At 45.0% G+C, this 26,870-nt stretch overlaps 1 protein-coding gene across 1 annotated transcript in view; it reads right to left on the bottom strand.

Moving 5' to 3' along the window:
* Positions 1-26,870, bottom strand: part of LOC309560708 (uncharacterized protein) — a gene marked incomplete at its 3' end in the record, with an annotated part of 48,125 nt that overhangs the window by 7,720 nt on the left and 13,535 nt on the right. Inside the window, exons 3-7 of the mRNA XM_082264334.1 lie at positions 26,409-26,566; positions 24,655-24,853; positions 18,614-18,710; positions 10,732-10,903; positions 1,315-1,464 (exon numbers count right to left, since the gene is read on the bottom strand). Of these exons, the coding sequence (XP_082120460.1) occupies positions 1,315-1,464; positions 10,732-10,903; positions 18,614-18,710; positions 24,655-24,853; positions 26,409-26,566 (776 nt within the window). The remainder of the gene's footprint in view (positions 1-1,314; positions 1,465-10,731; positions 10,904-18,613; positions 18,711-24,654; positions 24,854-26,408; positions 26,567-26,870) is intronic.

Here is a 26,870-nt window from a genome sequence, read left to right as displayed (position 1 = left end):
AGGTCTTTTTTTTTTTTTTTTTTTTTTTTTAATCAAAGCTTAAAATGATATACAAGAAATTCTGCGCAAATGGATAGAACTGAAAAAAGTTTGGCTGCAGCCTACCCTAAAAATATAGTTGGAGCTATATTTAGATATTGTGAAGGGGTAGGGTAAGTTGGCGCTGCCAAATGATGTAAGTAAATCAATGGGAGAAATGTGTACCCTATAAACACCAAATAAATGCAGGCAATTCAATACAATTAGTAGACGAATGGAGTTGTTGATAAACACCAAATAAATAAGGATAATAGCACTAGATTAATAGTCTGGGCTGTAACCAGGTTTGGCTGAGGGATCCACCCTAAGGTTTCAACGCTGGTTACCCCTGTAGGGGTGCCGCTCTCTGGTGAGTGCGGGCACTATTGAGAGGGGAGCACTAATTTTCCTCACCCAGCACCCACGTTCTGAAGCCACCTCTGGGATACACTTTTCTAAGAAGGACTGCTTTTATCTCAGTGGTTTATTATAATTATTTCACCTATGGACTTTTTTTGGACACTAAATTCATTTATATGGACTTTTTTACTGGATCACATATATGGATTTAATTATATACACATATTAACTTTTCGAATCACTATATGTCACTGGTCTATTGATATTTGGTTTTTATATTTTATACCACTGGTTTATAGACATTTGGCTTTTTTGGATTTTATATCACTATTTGAGCATTATCTTACACACCTCTATTTTAATTAAGTATTTTATTCGCGTGGTATCAAATTATCCATATTTATTTATATTTGTCTATTTTTCACTTGGGACAAAAAATTTCTATTAGTCACCTAGCACCACCACTGCCACGTTCAACTGTATTTTAGTTTTATGCTCTTATAACTGTCACCAGTCACCTTAATTTTGCACCACACCACTCATATGTATTTTTATCAAAAGTGATTTTATCACTGTATGAATTTTTTATCTATTAATCTAGTGCTATTATCCTTATTTATTCTGTGTTTATCAACAACTCCATTCGTCTACTAATTGTATTGAATTGCCTGCATTTATTTGGTGTTTATAGGGTACACATTTCTCCCATTGATTTACTTACATCATTTGGCAGCACCAACTTACCCTACCCCTTCACAAAGCTTAAATGAACAACCTGATGTTAGGAGCCGATTGGCTACCATGGAAAGCTGCAGCAGATTGAGTGCGCCAGTTTTAGTAAATCTCTCTCCCCTGGTGTCAAAACAAAAAATAGGAGATAAGAACAGGGTTTCCAATTATGAAAGAAAGGTACAACAGTATTAAGCCAAAACTCACCAAGCTGTACACTGTATAATGAATCCATTACACTGTCCTTTACAGGGAGCTCATTGATAAATGAAGGATCTGGAATCCCAGAATCCCCAAACAGATCTTTTTTCAACTGAATCTTGTCCGAAAGATACTCTGGTTTGTTCAGCAACTTTTCTGCAGAGGATACAGAATGCACAACAAGTCATTTCTATGATGAAATAGTTCAGACATAATAGCAGAGAAAAGTCTCAGAATTAACCCATAATCTCTTTACAAACCTCAAGTAAAGAAGAGTATGTGTACCATGTACTGTAGTGCAGCTGGCTCTGCTTCGGTTGTCCATTTTGCCAGGGAGGGGTACATGTAAAGCAGACCTGAAGTTAAATCTTACCTTTAGGTGTGATGCTCCATGGGCCTGCTGTTGTTATAATCCTCATGCACCCAACTTTCACACCATTGACATTCTCTGTAATGGTCAAAGTTTAAGGATATTTGGCCATCACATCTATATAAAAACTTGGACATCTCTTTCCAACAGAAGGCATTATTATGGATGCACCTCCTCCTCCTCTGAATCTTGTGCTTTTTTAGCCAAAATAGCAATCGGGAGGTCAGGTGCTGATTTTGGATGTGAAGATCTGGCTTGCAATTGATGGCCCAGTTTATCCTAAAGGTGCTCAGTAGGGTTAACCCCTAGATCTGGGCTTGATGGTAAATTTAGTGAATACTTGGCCATGACTTCCATTTAAGCTTATTGGACATATTTTTCCTAAAATAGTTGGCTTTTATATGGATGCATACCCTCCTCTATGAAAAGGTCTGCCTTTTCAGCCAAAAGAGCCTTTAGTAAGTCAGGTACTGATACTGGATGTGAAGATTTGGCCTGCAATTGACATTGAGGCCAAAGCTCGGTGCAGGCCACTCTACTGCCTCCACAGTAAGCCCATCCAACTAGGTTTTTATGGAGCTGGCACTGTGCTGGAACATAAACGAACCTTCGCCAAAAGAACTGTCAAAAGAACAAATTATCTAAAATGTCTTTGTATGCTGGAGCATTAACAGTACCATTCACTGGAAATTACTGGAAATATAGTAGGTGTGAAAGTCAGGCGTTATACAAGTAAAATTTATCAGGTTTTTTATTGGGGTGATCTCCCAGCACTTTTTCCTTCAAGGACTTCTCTCAATGGAAATAGACAGAAAAAAATAAAATGTCTAGTGGGAAGTGTCCTAGACACCAGCCTCCCAGCAGGTATCTAGGAAGGGGGACAAGGAGGAGGGGATTAAAGAATGGGACTTTACTGGTACAGTACGCAGTCAGACGTTGCCAAAACAAAGAGGTCACATGTCCGCCGATTAAGAAGAGTTGCATTGCCAAGAGGGTGACCGATGTGAGCCCAGCCTAAAGCTCATTTAAGGTGCCAATTATGATCAAAGGACTGGGTGATTAAGCCAGTATAAGGTGACTAGGAATAACTGGCATAATCCATTTGGAATCAAAGAAAAGGCTTATAGCTATATGCCAGGAGTGATAACTGCGTCTAATTTTTCTATCCAAAGGGTTTCGCGCTGCAACAGGTCTCTATCCCAATTTCCACCTCTCGGATTAGGCGGAATCACTTCTAGGGCGTAGAACTTTACCGCATCAGTTTACCATATAACAGTGTTCGCTGCCGGCAATGGCGGCAAACGCTGTTTGGTTTCCTGATCCTCCCCGCCCGGTTTTCCTGTCCCAGTATCAGCGGCCGGTAAGTACTACACATCTGCCCATCTCCATTCGGCTCTAATTATCTGGCAAAATCTCATTACTTTCTATCTCTGCATCTTATTTATTATTTTAGCTAGCTATTTTCTGGCTCCACCTGCTGGTGGTCTACAACATAGCAGTCCTATTTTGGATTAAAAGCCTACAACCCAGATGCTAGTCTCAAATAACTGGCCCTGATCTGCTGAGTTACTTTGGCTGTGACACATCCCGGCGGGGGTCCCTCGGATCAGCCCCCATTTATCAGCAATTATCTATACCCTTGTTTGGTAAGGTCTACATCTTATCTATACCTCTATCTCCATCTTCATTACTATACCCAACACGGTTACCACACACATCGGGTCATCCTTGATACCTTGGATCCTAGTCTATGTCCCCCAGTCTTCCCCTACTTCCCCTAGGTGGTGGTCCCCTTCCTCTCATTCCTACTTCTATCTTCACGGATTCTACGGTTCTGGGATTACCCATGTTTCTACATATTTGAAACATTGCCTCCATCCCTTCTGGTAACAAGGTGTGATTGGGTTCTGCACTCTTGCTTTCCCTCCCTCACCAGTATTATCTATTCCAAAATTGCAATATGAATTAATTTCAAACCTTAAATTCAGTGTCACCCATGTTCGCCGGCGAGAGGGTTTGATGGTTGCGTGCCGTGATTGGTGACCCTTTTGAGCCTGTCAGATACGGTAAAAGCAATCCTCCCATAACCTTGTGAATAATTTCTTCTGACTGTTTATCTGTACACTAATTTCCAATGTATCGAGATAGATATACTGATAAAATGTTTTTTGTCATCTTCAGAATAAGCATTATATTTATATACTAAAATCCTCCTGACGAAGAGGTTCGCCACGAAACAGGTTGAGGTTGAGGTAGATATACCTCTAGTCTTTTTGGAAATCCTTCTACTTGGATCGCCATCAAGTATATGCTCACCTAATGTATTATGGCTCTTATCCAGCTCATTGTAATATACATTAATTTTGTATTTATTGTATGTTTCTTCTGTCTTTTTTGACCAATTTTAACCTTGATATGTAATAAAGTTATTTAAATTTTAATATCCTTTCACTATCGTGACTGCGTACTGTACCAGTAAAGTCCCATTTCTCTATCGCTCATTGACAGACGTAGTCTTCTTGATTCTCAAGAGCTGGGTTATGTTGTCTCCGCAGGAGTAGGACTAGGCAGAAAGACAAAACGTTCTGGCTCCACCCTAGGGGCAGTCCCTGAGGGTATATCCTCCCTCTCTCTGCTACAGGGAATCAGTTTTTTTCTGTCTAGTCAGGAGTAAGGACCTAAGTTCCTTGCTGGGATCTTTTGGTCCTGGCAAGACTTTTTTTTTCTTTAAGAAAAAGACATTTTTTAAGGTAGTTTTTCTCCAGTGTTTTTTCCTGTGAGATCTTCAAGCAAAAATGCCGGACTGGGCGACACTTGTGGTCACCCCAGCCGGCCTACGAGCGCGCGCAGACCATGGCATTGCGCTTGGTCGGCCGCGACATATTCAAGTAAGTATGCGGGGCCGGGCGACGGGCTGGATGTTGAGATCCAGTGGTCATCCCGGTTTCTGCCTAAAAGCGCGTGCAGACCAGTGCGCTGAGTCGGCCGCGATGGAGTCCCAGTAAAGGGACTGACTTTGCGAGTTAAAAGCTCGCTTGGACGCCAGGTACCAGAGAGTCGAGGCGTCCACAAACCCCCACCCCGGTGGAGAGGGTATTGTGAAGAGAGGGTGCCTGTCGGTTCGGTATGGTGAGTAAACGTTCCCTTTTTTCCTCATTATGAGGCAGTATATATTATGGGCCCCTCCATATATGGTCAGTATATATCTGATACTTACAAGTCCCCCTTGTAATACAGCAGGTGTTTGTGGGAAGTGGACTTGGTTCAAGAGCTAACACTCTACCCAGCAGACTGTAACATTACAGCAGACATAGGAGGTATAATCCTACCTTATGTGCAGTGTATCTCTGTAGATCCATATGTCACCTCTAGCAGAGTACAGGTGGATGTGCTGGGAAGACGATATCGGCGGTCCGCCGCCATTTTGCCGTAGACCGAATGCATGTATGTCCTCAGGTCACGCCGGCCGCCATGTTTTTGGAGTCTTATGTCTCCTCTATGGGGGCGGCCATGTTTTGTGAGCCCAGCTTCCTCGTGGAGGGCTGGGAACGCCAGAAGGCGTACACAGGGGGCGGAGCCACGCCTTCTGCCCGGGAAAAAGCAAACAGCTCCTTCCAGTCTGTGTAAGACAGACGCTGGCTGCAGTTTGTTGGAAACTGCACTGCATCGGTTGGTGAGCCTTGGGGGTCCCTCTCTCTCTCTCTGGGATCGAGAAGCAGGTACTCTGAGGGGCGCTATTGCGCTAGGGGGAGACACACAAAAAAAAAAAAAAAAAAAGTTTTTTTGTTTTTGCTGGCAAAGGTGTCCTGTATTAACATGGACCCTGCCACTCATGTATCTCCTCCGGATCCCCTCGAGGGGTCTGCGGGATCCTCCAGCACCCCATTGACAATTGAATCTTTGTCAGCTATTATGGAAACTTTTGTGTCCCGGGTGGAAGTGGCTTGTCAGGGACAGGGCGCAAGAAAGCGACCCCCGCCTAACCCCTTATTATCTGAAACCTCGGATTCAGACTCTGAGCCTATTTCTGCAGTTGCAGGTACTTCATCTGGTATTGGTGTCTCGGGTCCTGTCTCTTCAGACAGTGAGGAGGATGTTTCGGCATCCGCCATAGCCCGAGAGGAAGCGTTGGTAAACGCACTCATTGTATCTGTTCAAGAGACTTTAAGGTTACAGGGTATTCCATCAGAAATAGCTGAAACTGAGATCCCTTTTGGGACTAAAAAGCGCATCAAAGTGGCAAAGGTTTTTCCATTGCCCAAATGTTTTGGCAATCCAATCGATGAAGAATGGCGTCTGCCAAAACGCACTTTTAATATTTCTAAACGCATTGACAGGCGTTATCCGTTTGAGGAAACCCTTATTAAGAAATGGACAGAACCACCTGTGGTGGATTCACCTATTGCTAGATTGAATAAAGCCACGGTTATTCCTTTAGAAGACGCTCCGTCTTTTAAAGATCCAGTGGATCGCAAGATAGAAGCTATGTCTCGCACCATGTTTTCCTTGATTGGATCAGCTTTCAGGCCAATAATTGCTATTGGTCTGGTTTCGCAGGCTGTAACTGAATGGACCAAGTGGTTACGCCGGGACTTAGAAGAAGTCCCTCAGGCGGTATCAGATTTGTTGGAACAAATGATACAGGGGTTACAGTTTGTATGTGATGCGGCGTTAGACGCCACTCCATTAATGGCGCGAGCATCAGTCTCAGCAGTGGTTCTCAGGCGTACACTGTGGCTAAAAGGTTGGTTAGCCGACCAAGGTTCCAAAAAAGCATTGGCTAATATCCCCTTTTCAGGAGAGCGTCTATTTGGAGCCAACTTAGATGAGATCATTAAGGATCTCACCGGTGGAAAAAGCACCTTTTTACCGCAAAATTTTAAAGGTAGAGGAACTCGTCAAAGACGAGGGCCTTCTTTTTCTGCTCACAAGAGGTTTTTTTGTCCAGCGGGTGAAAAAACTAAGTCCTCCAAAGCTCCTGCAGGAGGCGTCAGGGGTCGTTGGTCGGGCAAGCAAAAGCCCGCCCCCTCCAGACCTGAAGATAAACCATCCAAAGCCTGAAGGTGCGCCCCCACCCATAACTGGGGTGGGGGGACGTCTTCGCCGGTTCCCGGATCCATGGCTTTCCAGAATCCCGGACAAATGGGTTTGCGAAGTCATAAAGTCAGGGTACAAGATCGAGTTTCGATCTCTCCCACCGGCGCGATTCTTCCCTTCCAATATCCGACTATCTCCGGATCGTCTAGAAGATCTGCGGAAAGCAGTCACAGATCTACTACAACAAGGAGTGGTAGTCCACGTTCCTTGGACCGAACGGTTTCAAGGGTTTTATTCAAACCTGTTTACAATACCCAGGAAAGAGGGCAAAGTGCGTCCAATTCTGGACTTAAGAGCACTCAATTCTTTCGTCAACATAAGAAGATTCAGAATGGAGTCCATTCGCACGGTAGCAGCCTTCCTGCATCCAGGGGATGTCCTAGCGTCCATAGACATCAAGGACGCCTACCTTCACATTCCCATTTTCGCAGGACATCAGCGTTTTCTACGCTTTTCCGTAGAGGAGAACCACTATCAGTTTGTGGCGTTACCTTTCGGTCTCGCCACGGCTCCGCGGGTCTTCACAAAGGTGTTGGCCCCAATGTTGGCACTTCTGCGCCAAAGAGGTATATCGATTCTAGGTTACCTAGACGATCTTCTGCTTCATGCAGAATCTCCTCAGACCTTGCTACAAAACATAGAAATTACTATGATTTCTTTACAGGAATTCGGGTGGCTGGTGAACCAGCAAAAGTCATTTCTGGTTCCCACCCAGAGGCTCGAATATCTGGGTCTAATTCTAGACACAGTCAGGACAAGAGTTTTCCTTCCGGTAGGGAAACTCCGAAAGATTCAATCAGCAGTCCAGTTGTTACTGTCCAACAGCTGGTCTTCCCTTCGGACTTGCATGAGGGTTCTGGGGTTGATGGTGGCTTCATTCGAAGCAGTCCCATTTGCCCAGTCCCATACCCGAATTCTTCAGCAAGAGATTCTTCTCAGATGGAATCGGAATCCGGAATCCCTGGACAATCAGATACGATTGAGCAAACAGACCAGAGAGTCTCTGGTTTGGTGGCTTCGGTCTCCAATGCTCAGCCAGGGAAAGTCATTTCTGCCAATATATTGGACGATAGTGACCACGGATGCCAGTCTATCCGGATGGGGAGGAATTCTTGGTCAGTTATCTGTCCAGGGACTTTGGTCCCCGGAAGAATCCAGGTTACCGATAAATGTATTGGAACTGAGAGCGATCAGACTTTGTCTGATTCACTGGACCGAGCAGCTTCAGGGCAGCCCGGTTCGGATCCAGTCGGACAATGCCACGGCCGTGGCTTATGTCAATCATCAGGGGGGCACCAAGAGTGTCCGAGCGGCCAAAGAAGTGGCTTGCATTCTTCGCTGGGCGGAACGATTTGTTCCAGCAATCTCTGCGGTGTTCATTCCGGGGAGAATTGGCAGGCAGATTATCTCAGCCGTCAGACCCTGGATCAGGGGGAATGGTCCCTCCATCCAGACGTTTTCCACCAGTTGTGCCTACGGTGGGGCACCCCGGATGTGGATCTGTTGGCATCACGATTCAACAGGAAAGTTCAGAGATTCGTGGCTCGCTCCCGCGATCCTCTAGCAGAAACCGCAGACGCACTGATCGCCCCGTGGGGGCAATACCAGCTAATATATGCCTTCCCTCCTCTCGCGTTACTGCCAAGACTTCTACGCAGGATAGAGGAGGAAGGAATCCCAGTAATCCTGGTAGCTCCGGACTGGCCTCGTCGAGCTTGGTACGCCGACATGGTCAGACTGGTGGCAGACGTCCCATGGAGACTTCCTCTCAGGGAGGATCTACTGTCTCAGGGACCGATCTTCCATCCTGCTTTACGATCGCTGGCTTTAACGGCCTGGCTATTGAGACCCAGGTGCTGAAGGACAAAGGTTTGTCAGCTTCAGTTATTCCTACTCTAGTTGAAGCAAGGAAAGCGACTTCCAGAAAGATTTATCATCGCACATGGAAGTCCTACATTGCATGGTGTGAACCTTTGGGGTTCCGTCCTCGGTCTTATTCGATTAGTCGAATATTGGCTTTTCTGCAACAAGGGGTTGAGCAGAAACTGGCCTTGAGTACTATCAAGGGTCAGGTCTCAGCATTAGCCATCTTCTTTCAGAAGCCTTTGGCTACTCATTCCTTGGTGCGGAATTTCATCCAGGGGGTGCGACATCTGGCTCCGCCAGTGCACGCGCCGCTACCCCCCTGGGATCTTAATTTAGTGTTGTCGGTTCTTCAGAAACCTCCCTTTGAAGATATTAGGGAGATTCCTCTACCCACTTTGTCCCAGAAGGTGGCCTTCTTGGTGGCTATTACTTCTGCACGCAGGGTGTCAGAACTGGCCGCATTATCTTGTCGTTCACCATATCTGGTGGTTCATAGAGATAAGGTGGTTCTTCGTCCGAATCCATCCTTCCTACCAAAAGTGGTTTCAGAATTTCATCTGAATGAAGAAATTGTATTACCTTCCCTGTGTCCTAAGCCCAGTCATCCTCGGGAATTTGCTTTGCATTCCTTGGATGTGGTCCGGGCGATCAGGGTATACTTGAAAACGACAGACTCGTTTCGCAAGACGGATTCACTTTTTGTGATCCCAGATGGACCCAAAAAGGGGTTGCCTGCATCTGCCGCGACCATTTCCAGATGGATCAGACAGACGGTAGTGCAGGCTTATTCTATTAAGGGTCGGGAGCCCCCGTTCCCTGTTAAGGCGCACTCCACTCGGGCACTTAGTGCGTCATGGGCCTTTCGCCATCAGGCGTCAGTGGTCCAGGTGTGCAAGGCGGCTACCTGGTCGTCGGTGCATACCTTCTCTAAACATTATAAAGTTGATGTAATGGCATCGTCTGATGCCTCATTTGGCCGCAAGGTTTTGCAGGCCGCAATTTGAAGAGACCAGTGGTCTACCTCGAGGGTTTTTTTCCGTTGGAAAATTTTTTCTTTAGCCTCATTCTTTGTTTATAATGAGCCTTTAAAACTTCTAGTTTGGCACCGGTTGGGCCTTCTAGATTGGATTTGATTTTGTCAATCCCACCCCTCATTTGTGGCACTGCTTCTGGATGTCCCAGCTCTTGAGAATCAAGAAGACTACGTCTGTCAATGAGCGATAGAGAAAAATGGATTTTTGTAAGAACTTACCGTAAAATCCTTTTCTCTTAAGCTCATTGACAGACGTAGTACCCGCCCCTCTATCATTGAGTTGGGTTGGGTTAAATTCTCTGTACTGCTTTAAACAGAACTGATTCCCTGTAGCAGAGAGAGGGAGGATATACCCTCAGGGACTGCCCCTAGGGTGGAGCCAGAACGTTTTGTCATTCTGCCTAGTCCTACTCCTGCGGAGACAACATAACCCAGCTCTTGAGAATCAAGAAGACTACGTCTGTCAATGAGCTTAAGAGAAAAGGATTTTACGGTAAGTTCTTACAAAAATCCATTTTCTTTAATCCCCTCCTCCTTGTCCCCCTTCCTAGATACCTGCTGGGAGGCTGGTGTCTAGGACACTTCCCACTAGACATATTACACTAGGGATGTAGGTACACTGCTACTTATACAACAACCAAACCCGGGCACCCCTCTATAGAAAAAAATAAAAATAAACACACCCCTAACAGTGGTTCTTAACCATACCAACAGAATTAGCATGTTTTTGCTTTGTCTTCCTTTGTAGGATTTGTAGGTCTCATTATCTACCCATTTAAGTAACAAACTGGAATATCTGCTAAGGGCTGGTGGATAGCAATAAAAACCTGACACAGGATCGAACCCTTATGGCTTGCTTACACCATTGTACTGCTGTAAGGTTCACGTTACTGCACGTGTACCGAGCATTAGTGGTTTGCCATTCATTATAAAAGTCACCCTAGTGCACCATCATATATTTTTCCAGAAATCCTAATTCAAGGAAGGCTTTACTTGACAATTCAAGTAGCGCTATTGAAATATAAAAAATGGAGTAAATGACACAGAGAATATATACCTGCCTCCCGTAGAATAGTCTGCAGTTCAGCTTTTGTTTCCTGCAGCCCCTGGAGCACCTCTAGACTCTGTCGCTGTACATCACGGTGAGTCACCGAGAAGTAGAGGACCACCAATAGTCCAATCGAAATGGAGATCTTGCGGGCTATTCCTATCCAGAAGGTGACATGCTCCTGGGAGAACAGAAAATAGCCAGAGAAGTGACCATACATAAAATATACATCTCTGTGGAGGTTCTAATTAAGCATTTAGTAAAAAAAAAAAAAAAAAAAAAAGCAATAAATAAAAATGCACGCTACACTGAAAAAGATATATATTCCCTTCAAAATGCACAATGGAGGGAAAATGGAGGTAGCAAAGCAACAATAAAAGGAGGAGATTTACTAAAGCTAAGGCACACAGAATATGGTGCAGTGGTCCATAGTAACTGTAGTGTTAACACAGACAGGCTTCTTACAGGTTGCTTCTTTATTCACTGCACATCAGCATGCAACTAACTTAAGCCACACCCAGCTCCCAGACATATACATAATTGTAAAATTTTGCAGACAGCAACTTAACCCGTTGCTTACCATACTACATTCCCTCCTCTCTTTGAATAAAACATAACATGCACAACGTATTAATAAGATTAACAAAATGCATGGATGAACAACTAAAAATTTAACCTATAAACTCCTGACTATACACATAGTCCTTAAGGTAGGCCGGTGGATTTGTTGCTCGTTTTTCTCTTGGCCATTCCGATGTGGATGGTTGTGGATTGAAGTCTGGATCACTGGCAGTATCATCACTACTCTTTGCCTGTTCGCCATCTTCCGATACTTGACCTTCTGACTCAATAAATTTCTTCACAAATGAGGAATTACGCACTTTTGTGTGTCCATCTAAATCCTCTAAAACCACTTGAGTACCTCTTTTCTCCTTTACAACATAAGGCTCAGGTTCAAAGGACGGAGCCAGTTTGTTAAACCGATCACTTTGAAGCAACACCTTATCACCCTGTTGAAGGCCACTAGGTTGACAATGGCGGCGGTGGTTTGCATACTGTTCAGCCCGGATCTTCCTTTCCTCATCAATATGCCGAAAAGGTTTCTGACTTGTAGGAGGACCCCCAATGTCTGGCAATTTTGTCCTGAATTTGCGACCACAAAGAAGTTCCGCAGGACTAACACCAGTGACAGTATGCGGAGTTGTGCGATAAGCCAAAAGAAAACGCCACAGTTCCTTTTTCCAGTCTCTTCTCTCTAAATGAGCAATCCGCAAAGCTTTCAGCAAGGTTCGATTCTGGCGTTCCACTTCCCCGTTAGCCTGTGGCCAGTATGGAGTTGTACGATGATGTTCAATAGCATTTGATTTCAGATAATCCTGAAATTCCTGAGAAGTAAATTGGGCACCATTATCACTCACAATCCGTTTAGGCAACCCATGAGATGCAAAAATGCTCTCCAACCCCTCAATTACAGTTGATGATGTAGCTTTAGTGAGAACTACCACCTCTTGCCACCTTGAATAATAGTCCACAACAACTAAAAGATGGTGTCCAGATGGAATGTCGCACAGATCAATGGCTAAATCTTCCCATGGTCCCTCAGGTAGAACAGTGAGAGTTACTGGTTCTGGTTTAGGTTTGCTGCCCACCAACTGACATGCTCGACATGAAGAAACCAAACGTTCCACATCCTTGTCAATTCCTGGCCACCAGACTTTCTCACGTAATCTTTGTTTGGTGCGTACAATGCCTTGATGGCCCTCATGGGCTAAATGTAATGTACGTTTCCGTAAATCTTTAGGCATCACAATACGATTGCCACGTAGAACTAGTTGTCCTGCAATACTCAGCTCTTGTTTGATTCTGTGATAGCTTGGGTCACAATCCACCCAAACCCCTTGTCTTACACATTTTCTCAACCGAGCAATTTCCGGATCCACGGATGACAATTCTTCAACCTCCCGCGGTGTCAATGCCTGAGGCATGGCGTTAGTAGCCACAAAACGAATGTACTCTTCTGCCAGGTTATGAACAGGTGCAGAAGACTGAGGCAATCTGGAAAGTGCATCTGCCGCATTAGTCGGTCCAGGTCTGTACCGCACTGTAAAGCGATATGGTAACAATCTGAGAACCCATCTCTCAATTCTGGCGGATGGTTTTGAGCGTGGCGAATATATCACTTCCAGAGGCTTGTGGTCTGTGATGATTTCAAAATCAAGGCCGTAGAGATAGGTGTGAAACCTTTCACATCCCCAAACAACAGCCAAAGCTTCTTTCTCGGTCTGAGAATAACGTCTCTCTACATCAGTGAGGGATCTGCTTGCATACTGAATAGGCCTGTAATCGCCTGTGCATTGTCTCTGAACCAAGATGGCGCCTAACCCCACAGGGCTAGCATCGACAATAACTTGAGTGTGTGCAGTAGGATTGAAATAAGCCAAAGTTGTGGCACAAGTCAGCCGTCTCTTAAGTTCATCAAATGCACCTTGTTCCAAAAAGCCCCACTTCCACGGGACTGCTTTGCGAGTCAACACTCTCAAAGGTTCACTGACAGTCGCCATATCTGGAATAAACTTGGCACAGTAATTCACTAGCCCAAGAAAACTGCGTACTTCTGCAGGGTTTTCAGGATTTCTGGCATCAGACACAGCTTTAATTTTACAGTCCTCCGGACCAATGCCCCTGTCAGACAGCACATGGCCCATAAAAGTCATTTTATTCATTTGAAATGTGCATTTCTTCTCATTTAATGTTAACCCTTTCTCCTTCAAGCGATTTAGCACTGCACGGAGACGTTCGTCGTGCTCCTGTGTGTTTGTGCCCCACACAATTATATCATCAGAAATGTTATGCGTGCCTTCACAACCATGTAGCACTTGCTGAATCACAAGTTGATAGGCCTCCGGTACGGACAATACGCCAAACATCAACCTCTTGTATCTAAAAAGACCTTTATGGCTTGCAAATGTAGTGATGACTCTAGATGCTGGGGTCAATTCAATCTGATGATAACCCCATTTCAAATCCAGTTTACTGAAGACACTTGCCCCATTCATTGCATGCAGAACATCTTCAATAGTGGGAATTGGATGTCTCTCTCTCTACACAGCTTGGTTAGCACATCTCATGTCCACACAAATCCGAATATCTGTGCCCTTTGGTACAACAACTAACGGCGATACCCACGGAGTGGGCCCTTCCACAGGTTCAATAATGTCAAGGTCTAGCAGCTCTGCCAGTTTGTGCTCAACAGGTGATCTCAGGCTATAAGGAAGTCTGCGTACTGGCTGTGCAATAGGCTTTACATGTGGATCAATGTGAAGCTCCAACTGAAAATCCTTTAATTTTCCAAACCCAGAGAAGCAATCTTTAAATTCCTCTTTCAATGCAGAAATAGCAGGAGACACCATATTCATTCTTGCGCTGCCTACATCACGGCCAATCTGTAACACCCCTAGTGCCATTGCGGTTTGACGACCAAGCAGAGGCGACCCTGTGCCATCTACAACATAGAATTCGGTCTGCAATGGAGGACCAGTCTCATGTGTTTGAACAGAGGTATAAAATTTGCCTTTAAGTTGCAGTGGTGTACTGGAGCCATAAGTATAAATCTGTTTAGTGGTGTTACACAATTTAAGGTGATTTTCTCTGCCATTAAGACTGTGCCAAGAAGCCAAGTCCATAACATTGCATGTAGCTCCAGAGTCAATCAGCACTGACACATCTGTATTTCCAATCTTAATGGTTAATGTCCCAGCTTGCAGAGAACACAGGGAGAATATAAATTCACAGTCAGGAGCACTCTCTTTATCCTCAGCTATAACATTTACTTGTGCAGATTGTCCTTTGGTTTTGTTATCTCTGGTTGTACTTCTACACACAGCTGCAAAATGACCTGTCTTTCCACAAGCATAGCACATTTTATTCTGTACCACAGTGCAGTCCTGACTTGTGTGTCCCGCCCTGCCACATTTATTGCAGGTGATATGTAAAGTCCTCTTTGGAAAACTCTCTTTCCTACTCCAGATATTCCTATTATTATAGGTAGGTTTGGAGACTGTATTGACAGATGCAGTGTTCTTGGTTTCAATATGCAGAGCCTGGAGCTCAGACAGTTCAATGGCTCTTGCAATCTCCTGCAGACTAGTAAGTGTGAGACTAGGTTCTCTCAATAATCTCCTCCTGAGGTGCACAGATGTGCATTTCTCTATGACCTGATCTCTGATTATCTCCTCAGTTACAGTCCCAAAATCACAAGACTTTGCCAGATATTTCAGCCTAGTCACATAACTGTCTGTGGTTTCTCCCAGTTCTTGCACAGCCTGTCTAAACTTATATCTTTCATAGGGAATATTTTTCTTTGGCTCAAAGTACTCACTCAGTCTATTCATGGCTGTCTCATAGTCTGAATCTTCCCCTGTTGCTCCCAGGGTTTCAAAAATGTCCTGAACTTGAGGTCCAGCTAGATGCAGCAGCATGGCTCTCTACTGAGCAGGTGCAGTCACTCCTGTGGCTATAACATAGAGCTGAAATCCCTTCTTCCACTTGTCCCAGCGCTGTGAGAGACTAGTGTGGTCTCCAGACACATCAAACGGTCCGATAGCCGGTAAATCCAGAAAGCTAGCCATCCTCGTCGCCAAAATGTAGTGTATTAACACAGACAGGCTTCTTACAGGTTGCTTCTTTATTCACTGCACATCAGCATGCAACTAACTTAAGCCACACCCAGCTCCCAGACATATACATAATTGTAACATTTTGCAGACAGCAACTTAACCCGTTGCTTACCATACTACAGTAACCAATCAGCTTCTAACTTCCACTTGTTCAATTAGGCTTTGACAATAAAACCTGGAAGCCGATTGGTTACTGTGCACAGCTGCATCATATTCTGTGTGCACCAGCTTTCTTAAATCTCACGCAAAAGAGTTTCCCAATGCTGCCGTTAAGGAATGGATAAAAAGGATTCCCTAGAAGATTATGGCTATAGAAGTATTGGCAATACTGCTACCTAAATTTCTTGCTGATCATGTGACCTATTGGGTTAGTTCGCCTTTACCGGAAAACTGCCTATGCAGATAAGGGGTGTCCATAAATAAAACCAAAACTGTGCAGCTCTGAATAAAGTTGAATAAATGCCATTTAGGTAGCTCATGAAGCCTGACCTTAAAACTCCCAGGACATTGCAAAGCGAGGTCTGGCTATTACTGTTCACCTTCATCATATGAGTAAGCTCTCAAACGGAGTTACTGTATCAGGAGAGACAAAGCCCATGTAAGGGGGTTTGAATCAGAGAAAGAACTCGCTCCTGCGATGGTGATGGTGAACAGTAATAGCCAGGCCTCTTTTAGCACCGTACTGGGAGTTTTTAGGTCAGGCTTCATAAGGTAAGTATATGACCAAAATCTATAGCAAGGGGATCATTCAGTTTTGGTCAAAGCTGCAGGGTTTGTTTTTATCTACAGATGCCCCTTATCTGCATAGGTCATTTTTAGTAAAGATGAACCTTTGTCTCGTCTGCATTAAAGTTACCCTAGCTGCCTATCCACCCCTTCGCAGCTCACTGTAAAAACTCAGCAATGCCAAAGCCATTTGAACGCCCTTGCACATGCCTGGGGCAACGTCATGTCGACACAACCAATAAATGCAGCCGGCAACCCCATACCCAGCCGCTCGAAGAGGTCACTGGCTGACAGGAAGGTCCAGGAAGCCGCATTGCTGGAGTCAAGACGAGTATAGTTCCACATTAAGCAATAGTAGGCGAGACCTGTACAGCCCATGCTGGCATAGTGAGCCCCCAGGTGGCATGCCCATGGTGGCCTTGCATCACAGAAAGTGGGTTGGAGAAGGGGACTGAGTGGATCAGACAGCAGCACGTCTGCAAGGACTATGCTAGAGAAGTGGCGAGTATTGCAGGCAGAACTGCTTTATTTTGAACATTTAGGAAAAAAAAAATTAAGTGGCACTCCAAGCTAAAAAATAAATTGTAACAGCTGCAGTGCAAATATAAATTAAAGCATAACTAAAAAGGCAAAATGTTTTCGTTTTGGATAGAGTGGAGAGGGTTTAGAAAGCCGGTTAGGTCTTTATTGCTAAGCATCCCAGTTAGGGAGATTCATCCTCTATATCACAATTACCATTATCACTGAAAGTGAAGGCAAATCCCAAATGTTGGGTTGTCCCCAAGCAGTAATAGAGGAGAAACCTTCCAACGGGGACACTAGTTCTCATGGGATTCCCTTGCTTTGGAGGCAATTCCTCTCACTTCCTGGTGTGCCTAAGGGACAGGAAAAGAAAGGAAATCTCCCAAATGGAGGAAAAAAAAAAAAAAAAATTGTGCCTTTTGTTTTTACTTTACGTCTTAAGGAGGTGTAGGCTACTAGATATGGTTCTAAAGTCTAATACTTTCACTAAGGCCAAAAGGTATGGCGAGAGCGGCTATGAGAGCTGGGGCTGTTTTACACGAGGGCCACAGTGGTATTTTTCCACCCCTCCTTTCCTCTTACCTATTCATATAACAATTTGTAGTCCCAATGATTCACAGAATACAAGGCCTTCTGTGAATAGGTAAGGGGACACATACAACTGTACAGCTTTAGTGTACGAGAGTCACAGTTCCCTGCCTCCATGCCGGAAGCGAGAGTTCTACTAATCTGGCCTGGGTAAATCTTAACCGGTTGCCGACCGCCACACGACTATATACTGCGGCGGTCAGCCCCGGCCAGGCAGTGATGTATGGATACGTCACTCGCCTGTCACTGACTTGAGAGCCAATTGCGGGCGGGCGCACGCCCGCCGCGGCTCGTTCACTGACAAGTCAGTGCGTGTGACCGGCGGACCCGATGTCCGCCGGTCACACTATGATCGTTCCGGTGAAGGGTGAAAGGCGGAGCGGCTAATGTAAACAAGCCGCCCGTCATTCTCCCCTGTGTAAAAATGAAGATCAGACGGTTCTACTATGTAGGACCGTTGATCTTTGTTTTTACACCAATAGCAATGTCCCTATACAGTTAGAATCACGCCCCTAGGACACACTTAACCCCTCCCTGTCCAATACAGTTAACCCCTTCCCTGTCAGTGTCATTTTTGCAGTAACAGTGCATATGTATAGCACTGATTACTGTAGTAATGTCACTGGTAACCCCAAAAGTGTCAAAAATGTCAGTCAAGGGTCCGATCTGTCCGCCGCAATGTCGCAGATCGCGCAATTACGCGTTAAAAAAAAAAAAAAAAACACCAAAAATGACAAAAAAACTTTCCCTTTGTTAGTAAACGCGATAACTTTTGCGCAAACCAATCAAAATACGCTTTTTGTGATTTTTTTTACCAAACATATGTAGCATAAAACAAATTGGCCGAAAATGTTAAAAAAATTTTGATTTTTACATTTTTTTTTGGGGGGGATTTCATATAAAAAAAATGTGAAAAATATTGTTATTTTTGCAAAATTGATGCTCTTTTTTTGTTTATAGCGCATGATCAAAAAAAAAAAAAAACCCTGGTCTTTTAGCAGCCAAATCCTCCGGGGCTTAAGTGGTTAAAGAAATTACAGTATTACTTAAACGGCATACACTTCCTACAATTAACTTATTTTTATACTGATGATTAAAATAAAAACTAACTAAATAAATGGTATTCCGCTTTTATTTTTAATCTAGGTCAACAATTCAAAGCACTGAAGCCAGTTGATTAGCATAGCAGCTAGCATTTTCAGGAGGAAATCAATGGCCACCACAAAAATTTGTCAGAAGTGCTTACATTTACAACTAATCAATTTAATCAATCAAAAAAAAAAAAAAAAAAACACTTTATTGCTCACACCAGCCACTTTCATTTACGCTCAATCTACATTAAAATGAAATTTGATATGCTTTACAAACAAGGAGCTCACCGTCTGATCATAACTAGGTTGCGTATTGCCCAAGATATAGGAGCAGATCATCCTCTCCACATAGACATTAGCAGCGACCAATGTAAACAGGACCAGTCTGTAGAAAGATCACCACATCAGGAACCAATATATCCAGCAACAGAAAAATAAAAAATGGTGACTCCACATAGACTGGAGTGGAGAAAGAACAGCATGCAGAGATCACTATGTGGCCCATTCCACCACTTTAAGACACAATTTTGCCCATGCAGGTCAAAGTGACAGTATCTGAAAAGAGCATCTATAACCCCCATAGTCGTCTTACCTGCGATCCCTAGTGGATGCTAAAAATCGGCTGTGTTGGCGACCTAGGGGAGTGTTGACACCAATCCTGTGGACATGTGACAGTGCTAAGGCCTAGTGATTGGCTGCTAGGCTGGGGAACCATCATAAGGGAACAGCTCCTTTACCAGGAAGCAGTGCCTGGACTGGAGGCGCGTGGTGGGATGCTTGGCAGGAGGGGCAGCTGTCCTCAGTGCAGGGTCTTTATGGGGGGCGGTACCATGAGGCTGCAGCCTGGAGGACATATTTAACTGAGCTGAGAGCATATACTTAGCATTCCCATTCCTTGCCGACAGGTCCTGCCTTACCTTACTGCAGAAGCCAAAATGGAGGAGAGGCGAAGTCTCCAGTGGTTGAGTCCATTGTCTGCACATTTGGGATGGAGGTGCAGACCACACTAGGTACCGACACTCTGGGAAAGCTGGCTGCCCAAATGTATTTAGCCTGTTCTGTAGTATGAGATTCCAGCTGCAGAAGACTATTGGGCCCGGCCCCCCCCCCCCAATTAAAATGTTGGCGCAGTTTGGCAGCTTCACCCCGGGCACTGGATGACCTTGTCATTGCACTACCCAGATGAGCCAGGTATTTTTATCAGCTGCAGAGGAGAGATGAGGCTGGGGAACCATCATAAGGGAGCAGGTCAAACACCCCCTATACCAGGAAGCAGTGCCTGGATTGGAGGGGGGGGCAGTGGGATGCTTGGCAGGAGGGGACAGCAGCCCTGGGTGCAGGGTCTTTATGTATTTGAGGGGGGGGCGCGGTGTTGCCATGAGGCTGCAGCCCGTAGGACATATTAACTGAGCTGAGAGCATTTACTCAGCCTGCCCATTCCTTGCTGACAGGTCCTGCTCTACCTGACTGCAGGAACCCAAATGGAGGAAAATCGATGTCTCCGGTGGTTAGGTCCATTGTCTGCACAAGTGGGATGGAGGTGCAGTCCACACTAGGTACTGACACTCTGGGGATGGTGGCTGCACAAATTTATTTTGGCCAGTTCAGTAGTAGCAGATCCCAGCTGTAGAAGACTATTGGGCCCCCATATCAGGTAAAAGGTTGGCGCAGAGTGGCAGCTTCACCCTGGATGACGGTCACTGCACTACCCAGAAGAGGTACAGAGGAGAAATTAACTAAGAGGAGGCACTGGTAAGCCCAGTATATATGGGTCAGGGGAGCCCTTTGAGGAGAGTAATTATGGCCTTCAAAGAACTCCAGCCAGTGGCGTAGCGTGGGGGGTGCAGGGGGGGCCTTCCGCACCGGGCGCAACATCTGGGGGGGGGGGGCGCATCCGCAGTGTCACTCTGTCTGTCTGACTCTGACATACACAGTTCACACACTGTCTGCGGCTGCCTCCATCTTTACGCTGGGAGATATCCAGCGCAGCCGCCCTATGGCTGAATATGGCGGGTTGGGACAGGGCAGGACGCTGGTCATTCTGCATTGAAAGGGGGCATTGAAAGGGGGCACGCTGGCCACTCTGCATTGAAAGGGGGCACGCTGGCCACTCTGCATTGAAAGGGGGCACGCTGGCCTCTCTGCATTGAAAGGGGGCACGCTGGCCTCTCTGCATTGAAAGGGGGCACGCTGGCCTCTCTGCATTGAAAGGGGGCACGCTGGCCTCTCTGCATTGAAAGGGGGCACGCTGGCCTCTCTGCATTGAAAGGGGGCACGCTGGTCATTCAAGCTTGTATTTAGATGCATTTTACTTTAATTACATCAGTATTTTCATAGAAAACAATACATGTGCTAATCTAGTGGAAGAGACTCGACTGCTAAAATCCTGCGGGTTAGGGGGCGCAAATTACTTGCCTTGCCCCGGGAGCTGACAACCCACGCTACGCCACTGACTCCAGCCAAAGCTTTATACTCTATTTCTGGATAGAGGGAGAAATAATTTGGCCATTATGCTTTGTATCTCTTTGAAGGAGATTTATCCCCACGGTTTGTCCTGATAATCACAGTCGGAGAGAGGGAAAGGATACAAAATGTCATGGCTCTCCCTGGAAATGTTAAGTTGTCTTAGAGAGAATATTCCCTTATTGAGATTTCCACTTGCTTCCTATTCTGTCTCTGGGGCAGGAAGTGTAGGTGAATCTCACTAATGGGTTTACAGAAAAATCTTCCAATTTAACAGGGGTTCCTTCCCTTCCCACTCCATGCACTTTATGGGTCTTGAGCCCAAAGAACAAGAAATGTATAATGTTGCATCAGTCCTTATGAGGTGGCTGCATTAGTTCCCCTCCCCCTTTATTTTTACCTGGTAATCCTGGGAATAAAAATCCTGTGTGGCTACTATCACTCCCACCCTAGATCTGTTGAGGACGTCATGGTTGCCACCCAGGCTGGACTACAAATATCTCCCTTGTTTCATCTCCTTTACATAAGAGATTGGGGGGGGGGGGTGTTGTAGTTTACAATAGGTAAGATTGCTTTTCCTACTAATGCAACTCCCAGGAAAAAAAAAAACCACAAACACACACACACACACACCGACAATTACTCTACATATTTGGCAGGATCAACAGGTTTTCCGTTTGCTGAAAATGTTTTTACCCTGAAGGAATTAAAGCCAATACAGCCACCACATCTAAAGACTTGTGAGCTGATGTATTACATTTTTGTTCTTTGGTTATTTAAATGACTTCCCACCCAGCCTATAGTCAATTGACAGTAGGGTGGGCCTCATCGATTTGGGTGGACGTCATGTGACGTGCAATCTGTGACCGGCTGTGTCGACCTGCTGCCGGTGTAACGTTAAAAAACCATACCCCGTGAAGAAACCATACCCCTCATCACTTCCGGTCTGAAACAGCAGAGCAGCGCAGCAGTGCGCATGCTCAGAGCCCCGCAGACGTGATTGAACAAGAAAGAAGTTAGCAAGTGCGCATGCTCGGAGGGTATGATATGTTAACGACACTAATACTTGCGGCGGTAACATTAAAACAGTTCTGCTGCAACATCAATCATCTCCTCTCCTCTCCCTGTCACTTCCCTGATCTCCCCTAATAAATATAAAAGCGGCGGCGGGTGTATAAAATGTAAGTGACGGCGATCTGTGCTCCGTGATCCGCTTTTATATTTATTAACGGAGATCAGGGAAGTAACAGGGGAAGGAGCGGACATGAGGCATGATGCAGGGGAGCTGTTATAATGTAAGCGCCGCAAGTTAAAGTACCGTGAGAAATCCATACCCTCCGGAAGTGACGAGGGTATGGTTTTCTCACGGGTATGGTTTTTTCACGGAACACCGGTACCGCTGTAACCAATCACAGGTGACACGACAGTTGTAAACAATGGATAGCTTCCTTTTGAGCCAATCATTGTGTACAATTATGTTGCTAGCTGTAATTGGTAAGAGTGATCACATGGTACAGAGTGGGCCAATCACAGCCCATCTGTGCCATGTGTTAAGCTGTGGCCAATCACAGCATATCACAACAAATAAACTGAATGAATGATTGTTGTCACTCAGTAAAATGTTAGCTTATAGCAATGAAATGCATTGCTAAAAAAGCAAACAATGTGTAACCCCCCTCCCCACACACAGGGGGAAATAAATGTCCCCCGTATGGTCACCAGTGTCCCTGATCACCACCACACCAGTTATATGACAATGCTATACTGCAATGGTTACAGTATGAAAATTTTAAATTATAAAACTTAACCTACCTTGGACTGACTACTTTTCAAAAAGGGATTATTTGGGAGATATTTGTAATGTCCTGATATTTTTGGGTCTCAAGAAACTATCTACACCATAGTTTGTGGACAGTAAAACATTCCTACAGACAAAATACATTTTGGACTAAATTGAAGAAAGGGAAAGTATTTGCAATTTTTTTTTTTTTAATAAAATAAAAATTTGCTCATTTAGCAAAAAAAAAAAAAAACTCAGTGGTGATTAAATAGCATCAAAAGAAAGCTCTAGTTGTGTGAACAAAATAATAAAAATGTAGTTTGAGAACAGTGTTGCATGACTGCGCAATTGTCATTCAAAGTGTGACAGCTCTGAAAGCTGAAAATTGGCCTTGGCAGGAAAGGAGTAAATGTGCTTGGTATTGCAGTGGTTAGGAAACCACTTCTCTGTGCTTATACTGTATATCCCTTTGTGTCCAGTTAATCGGGGTTTACAGGGACATTGCTAGAAACCAGGAGGATAGAGAAGTCATTCTAATCATTCAAAGCCAAATCATTGGAGTAGCATGGAAAGATTGAACAAGGACATTCTGAAGGAGGTTAACACCCTTCTCCAACCATTCCACTTGTCAATTACCAGTAAACTGTTCCCACCAACATTATGCGAAGGGTATTTCCATTCATTATCTTTCTAAAGACAGAACTGCAGCAGATTTTGTGGTCAGACTTGTGAAAGTAGACTTTCAACCAGTTAGTAGGGGTTATAGCAAACGTATGTCATATGTAGCACCCTCTTTAGGTAGGTGCTAGGATTAGGTAAATGTAATTCTGGCTCACAGTATCTGGTGGTGCTGCATTTGGTTGTTGGGCAAATTTAGTTTTGGCTCACTGTAACCAGTGTGGCCACGTTGATTTTTCTGGCCTGCCCTATGTTTAAATGGCTGCAGAACTGACTGCTTTCACTTGGTTGGTCCAGTTAGTGGGCAGGAATAGTCTAATCAGCAGCTGAATATTCATACAGCCCTGGGTAATCCCTGGACAGAGGTGCCCAGATGGTGACTGGGAGTCTGTAAAAAATAAATACTCAGACTTGGAGAAGCCTGTTTTTTCCCCTGAAGAGGAGATATCCACCTGGGGGGGCCGTTAGCCCCCCTAGGCCATTTAGCCACGTAACTGCAGGTTGTCAAAGCCTTTGTTGGGCTACCCGGAGACCCGTTTTGCTGAAGCTGGCTGAGGGGCTGTAATCTAAAATCAGTGGTCCTCAACTCGGGTCCTCGGGGCCCACTAACAGGCCAGGTTTTAGGCATTACCTTGTGGAGATGCAGACTAGAGTACTGCAATCACTGAGCAGCAAATGAGATCACTTGTGATGTATTTCAGTTATCTTGCAAACCTGGCCTGTTAGTGGGCCCAGAGGACCAGGGTTGAGGACCACTGGTCTAAAGGATCTAGTCTGGTACCACGGTGAAAGGGTCTCGAAGAAATTGGAGGACGGAAACCAACATTTCCTCAAGGACTTTTGTGAGTACAGACTGGCAAAAGAGATCCTAGACACCGTGTTCTGCTGCCATCCCTCTTGTGCTAAAGTTAGTGTGTTTAAAGGGGACTTAGGGTCCAGTGCCCTGAAGAGCTCAGTCTATTTAATGCTTAGTGAAAGGACTTTGCTAGGACTGTCGAGAGAGGAAGATTAGTCTCCTCAATTTGCTGCTACAAAGCTCAGTCCATTCTTTAATTATGTAAGAACTTGGTTCACAGTTCTGCAAGAGAAAGTTCAATGTCCCCCCAAATCATTACTAAGGGTTACTGGAGTACCCCACTGTTAACCACCACCTATCCAAGTTCTAATTAAAGCATACACCTAGACTGCTTAATGAGCCTGAAGAATGATTAGAACGGTGTGTTATCCTGCAAGGAAAACTACTGGGAAAAGGGTCCAGGCAATCTACTTGGAAGCCCCTACGGGGGTGGCACTACACATATACCATAAAAAGTTAAATGAGATACATTTGCAATGGGTACTTATCATAAAAGTAATTTCTCCCCCTAATATTATGTAAAGAAGCACACAGTCTTTGATGTAAACATACCTGGCACCGGCAGTTCTTTGGGTGGAGGTCAGCAAGAAGGCAGCAGCACAGCCCATCAGGTTGTACATGAAGGAGTACAGCGTGTTGGATTCCCCTACAACAAACTGGTGCAGGTAGGTGATGCGGTTGAAGATTTCAGAGAACAGCAGGCGCTGCTCGCTGGCAGACTGCTGCATTTCCTCAAAAGCTTGCTTCACCCCTAATAGACAAAAACAGGAGATTTTACAATGCCGAAGAACAGCACCAAATGCATTTCAGAAAAAAAAAAAAAAAAGGGCTGCAGAGTGCAGACGTAGGACACCCCAAGAAAATAAACGTAGGTTGATATAAAAATGTATGATGTATGCAGTTCCTCACAGTCCTCCACAACTCAAGATCAACTGGAGTCTAAATGGTTTTTGATTTCTATTACACAGATATGCTTTATTGCCCAGTGAGACTATATGCTGACTGGGCACTTAGTTGGTTAGGTGTGCTACTGGAATCTATCATTTGGAAGACCAGAAAATAAGCCAATTGTGGGATAGGGAGGTAGACTGGAAATGGGTCATATGCCATGATGGGAGCAAGAGGAAGAGAAGCAGGGTAGTAGAGGAGCTACACTGGCTGCCGATGTCTACCAGAGGGGCAAAGAAAATGCAGAGAAGTATGAACTGTAATTGCCTTGTCCTAGGAAAGTAATCGCAGGTCATACATTTGCTATTATATAAAAAGTCATGGCACAGTAGTTTGATAACATTTAGGAATCCAGGCAATCATGAACCAGAAAGCATTGAATTCTCCGTTTTGGGACAAATTTGAAGGTCTATATTTAGAACAAAAATAGAAAGAAATAAAAACAAAAAACACATTTTAAGACAAAAATCGCTGATCACTTTCTTACTCAAACCTCGTCTGGGTTTTGAAAAATCTGCACATGCTCCATTCCGTAGTTTGTGGGGCTGGTTACATTATGGATCACAAGTAGCAATCTGATCAGCCAATACCATAGTCAGCAGATTGGCATTTTTTATTTTGGACAGCTCTGAAAACCCCCATCAAATGGGATCATCTGGTTGTATATAGTTTATGTGCAGAGGCTTCCAGTGGCCCACGCTAACTCTGTGGATCATGAAAAGATGGAAAGCAAAGAGACACTATGGAGATGTACCTATGAATATACCAAGGTCAGGGGAGGACTGGGCCAAGGGGCAGGGGGGCAATTGCCCCCTGGGCCACTCTGATGCCTCGTAAAAAGGTTGCACTGCTTCTGCCACAGACATGCCTAAAGGATTCTTGGTGAAGAGAAGTAAAAAGTCCCCACTGCTGATCTACTGAGTGCAGGATGAAGACAAGGACACAGCGCAGGCCTCCCTCCCCAGCATGGATGGTGTAAACTGTGTCTGAGCAGAGGCCGGCTTCATGCCCCACTTGAGATTCTCCTCCCCTGGCCAGCCCCAACTGAGCTGTCCCAGCTCCCCCCAACCGCCCCCAGCTGGCCAAATTGGGAACCCAAATTCAGCCTGTGGGTGAGTAGAGAGTACGTGGAGCAGGGCTTCAGCCTGTAATGGAAGTCAAGAGGAGGACAGGAAGAGGGAGAGTAGGAGGGGGGCCGTGTCCCTGCACCATGGGCCTCCGTTTTGTACTTACCCCCTGGGCTGACAGTTGCCAGTCTGCCCCTGACCAAGGTACACATCCCTAGAGGCTCATTCCTACTCTCCTTCTCTCGTTAAAAGCCCACTGCATGCAACTGCATTCTATACACAGCAACTCACCAGTGGTGGATTCTTGCAGGGTTTGCTTCAGAAGGTGTCCAGTCCGTAAAATTTCCTCCTGAGACTGCAGAGTTGCATTTTGTGCCTGCATCATTTCTTCAGCCATTATATTGGTAGCTTCTAGTTGGCGAGCTACACTGTCCGAGTTGACGGTCAGCCTGAAGACAGATAATATGTTCATACAGTAGGAAGAAGAATTCTGTTTACAGCATAATTTTGTGACAGAAAGGCCATGTCACTATACGTTTCGGGCAGAGAAGACGACCCAATTTATTTTGCCCTGTAGGGTTTAAGATATATTATGCCCCTTCTCCATGTTCATACAATAAATCCCTGGTCAGTTTGCCAAAAAAATAAATGTATGGTTAGTTTCTAGCAGTCCTCTTAAAACACCAGATTTTTCTTCATAGACTTAATACAAAAGAGTTGCTAATCTAGGCATGCATATCTATACAGCGGTCT

This window comes from Pelophylax lessonae (assembly GCF_965119305.1).
Source record: "Pelophylax lessonae genome assembly, chromosome: 7".
Taxonomy (NCBI): domain Eukaryota; kingdom Metazoa; phylum Chordata; class Amphibia; order Anura; family Ranidae; genus Pelophylax; species Pelophylax lessonae.
Note: the sequence above shows the minus strand (reverse complement) of the source record. Positions and strands in the feature narration are given on the sequence as shown.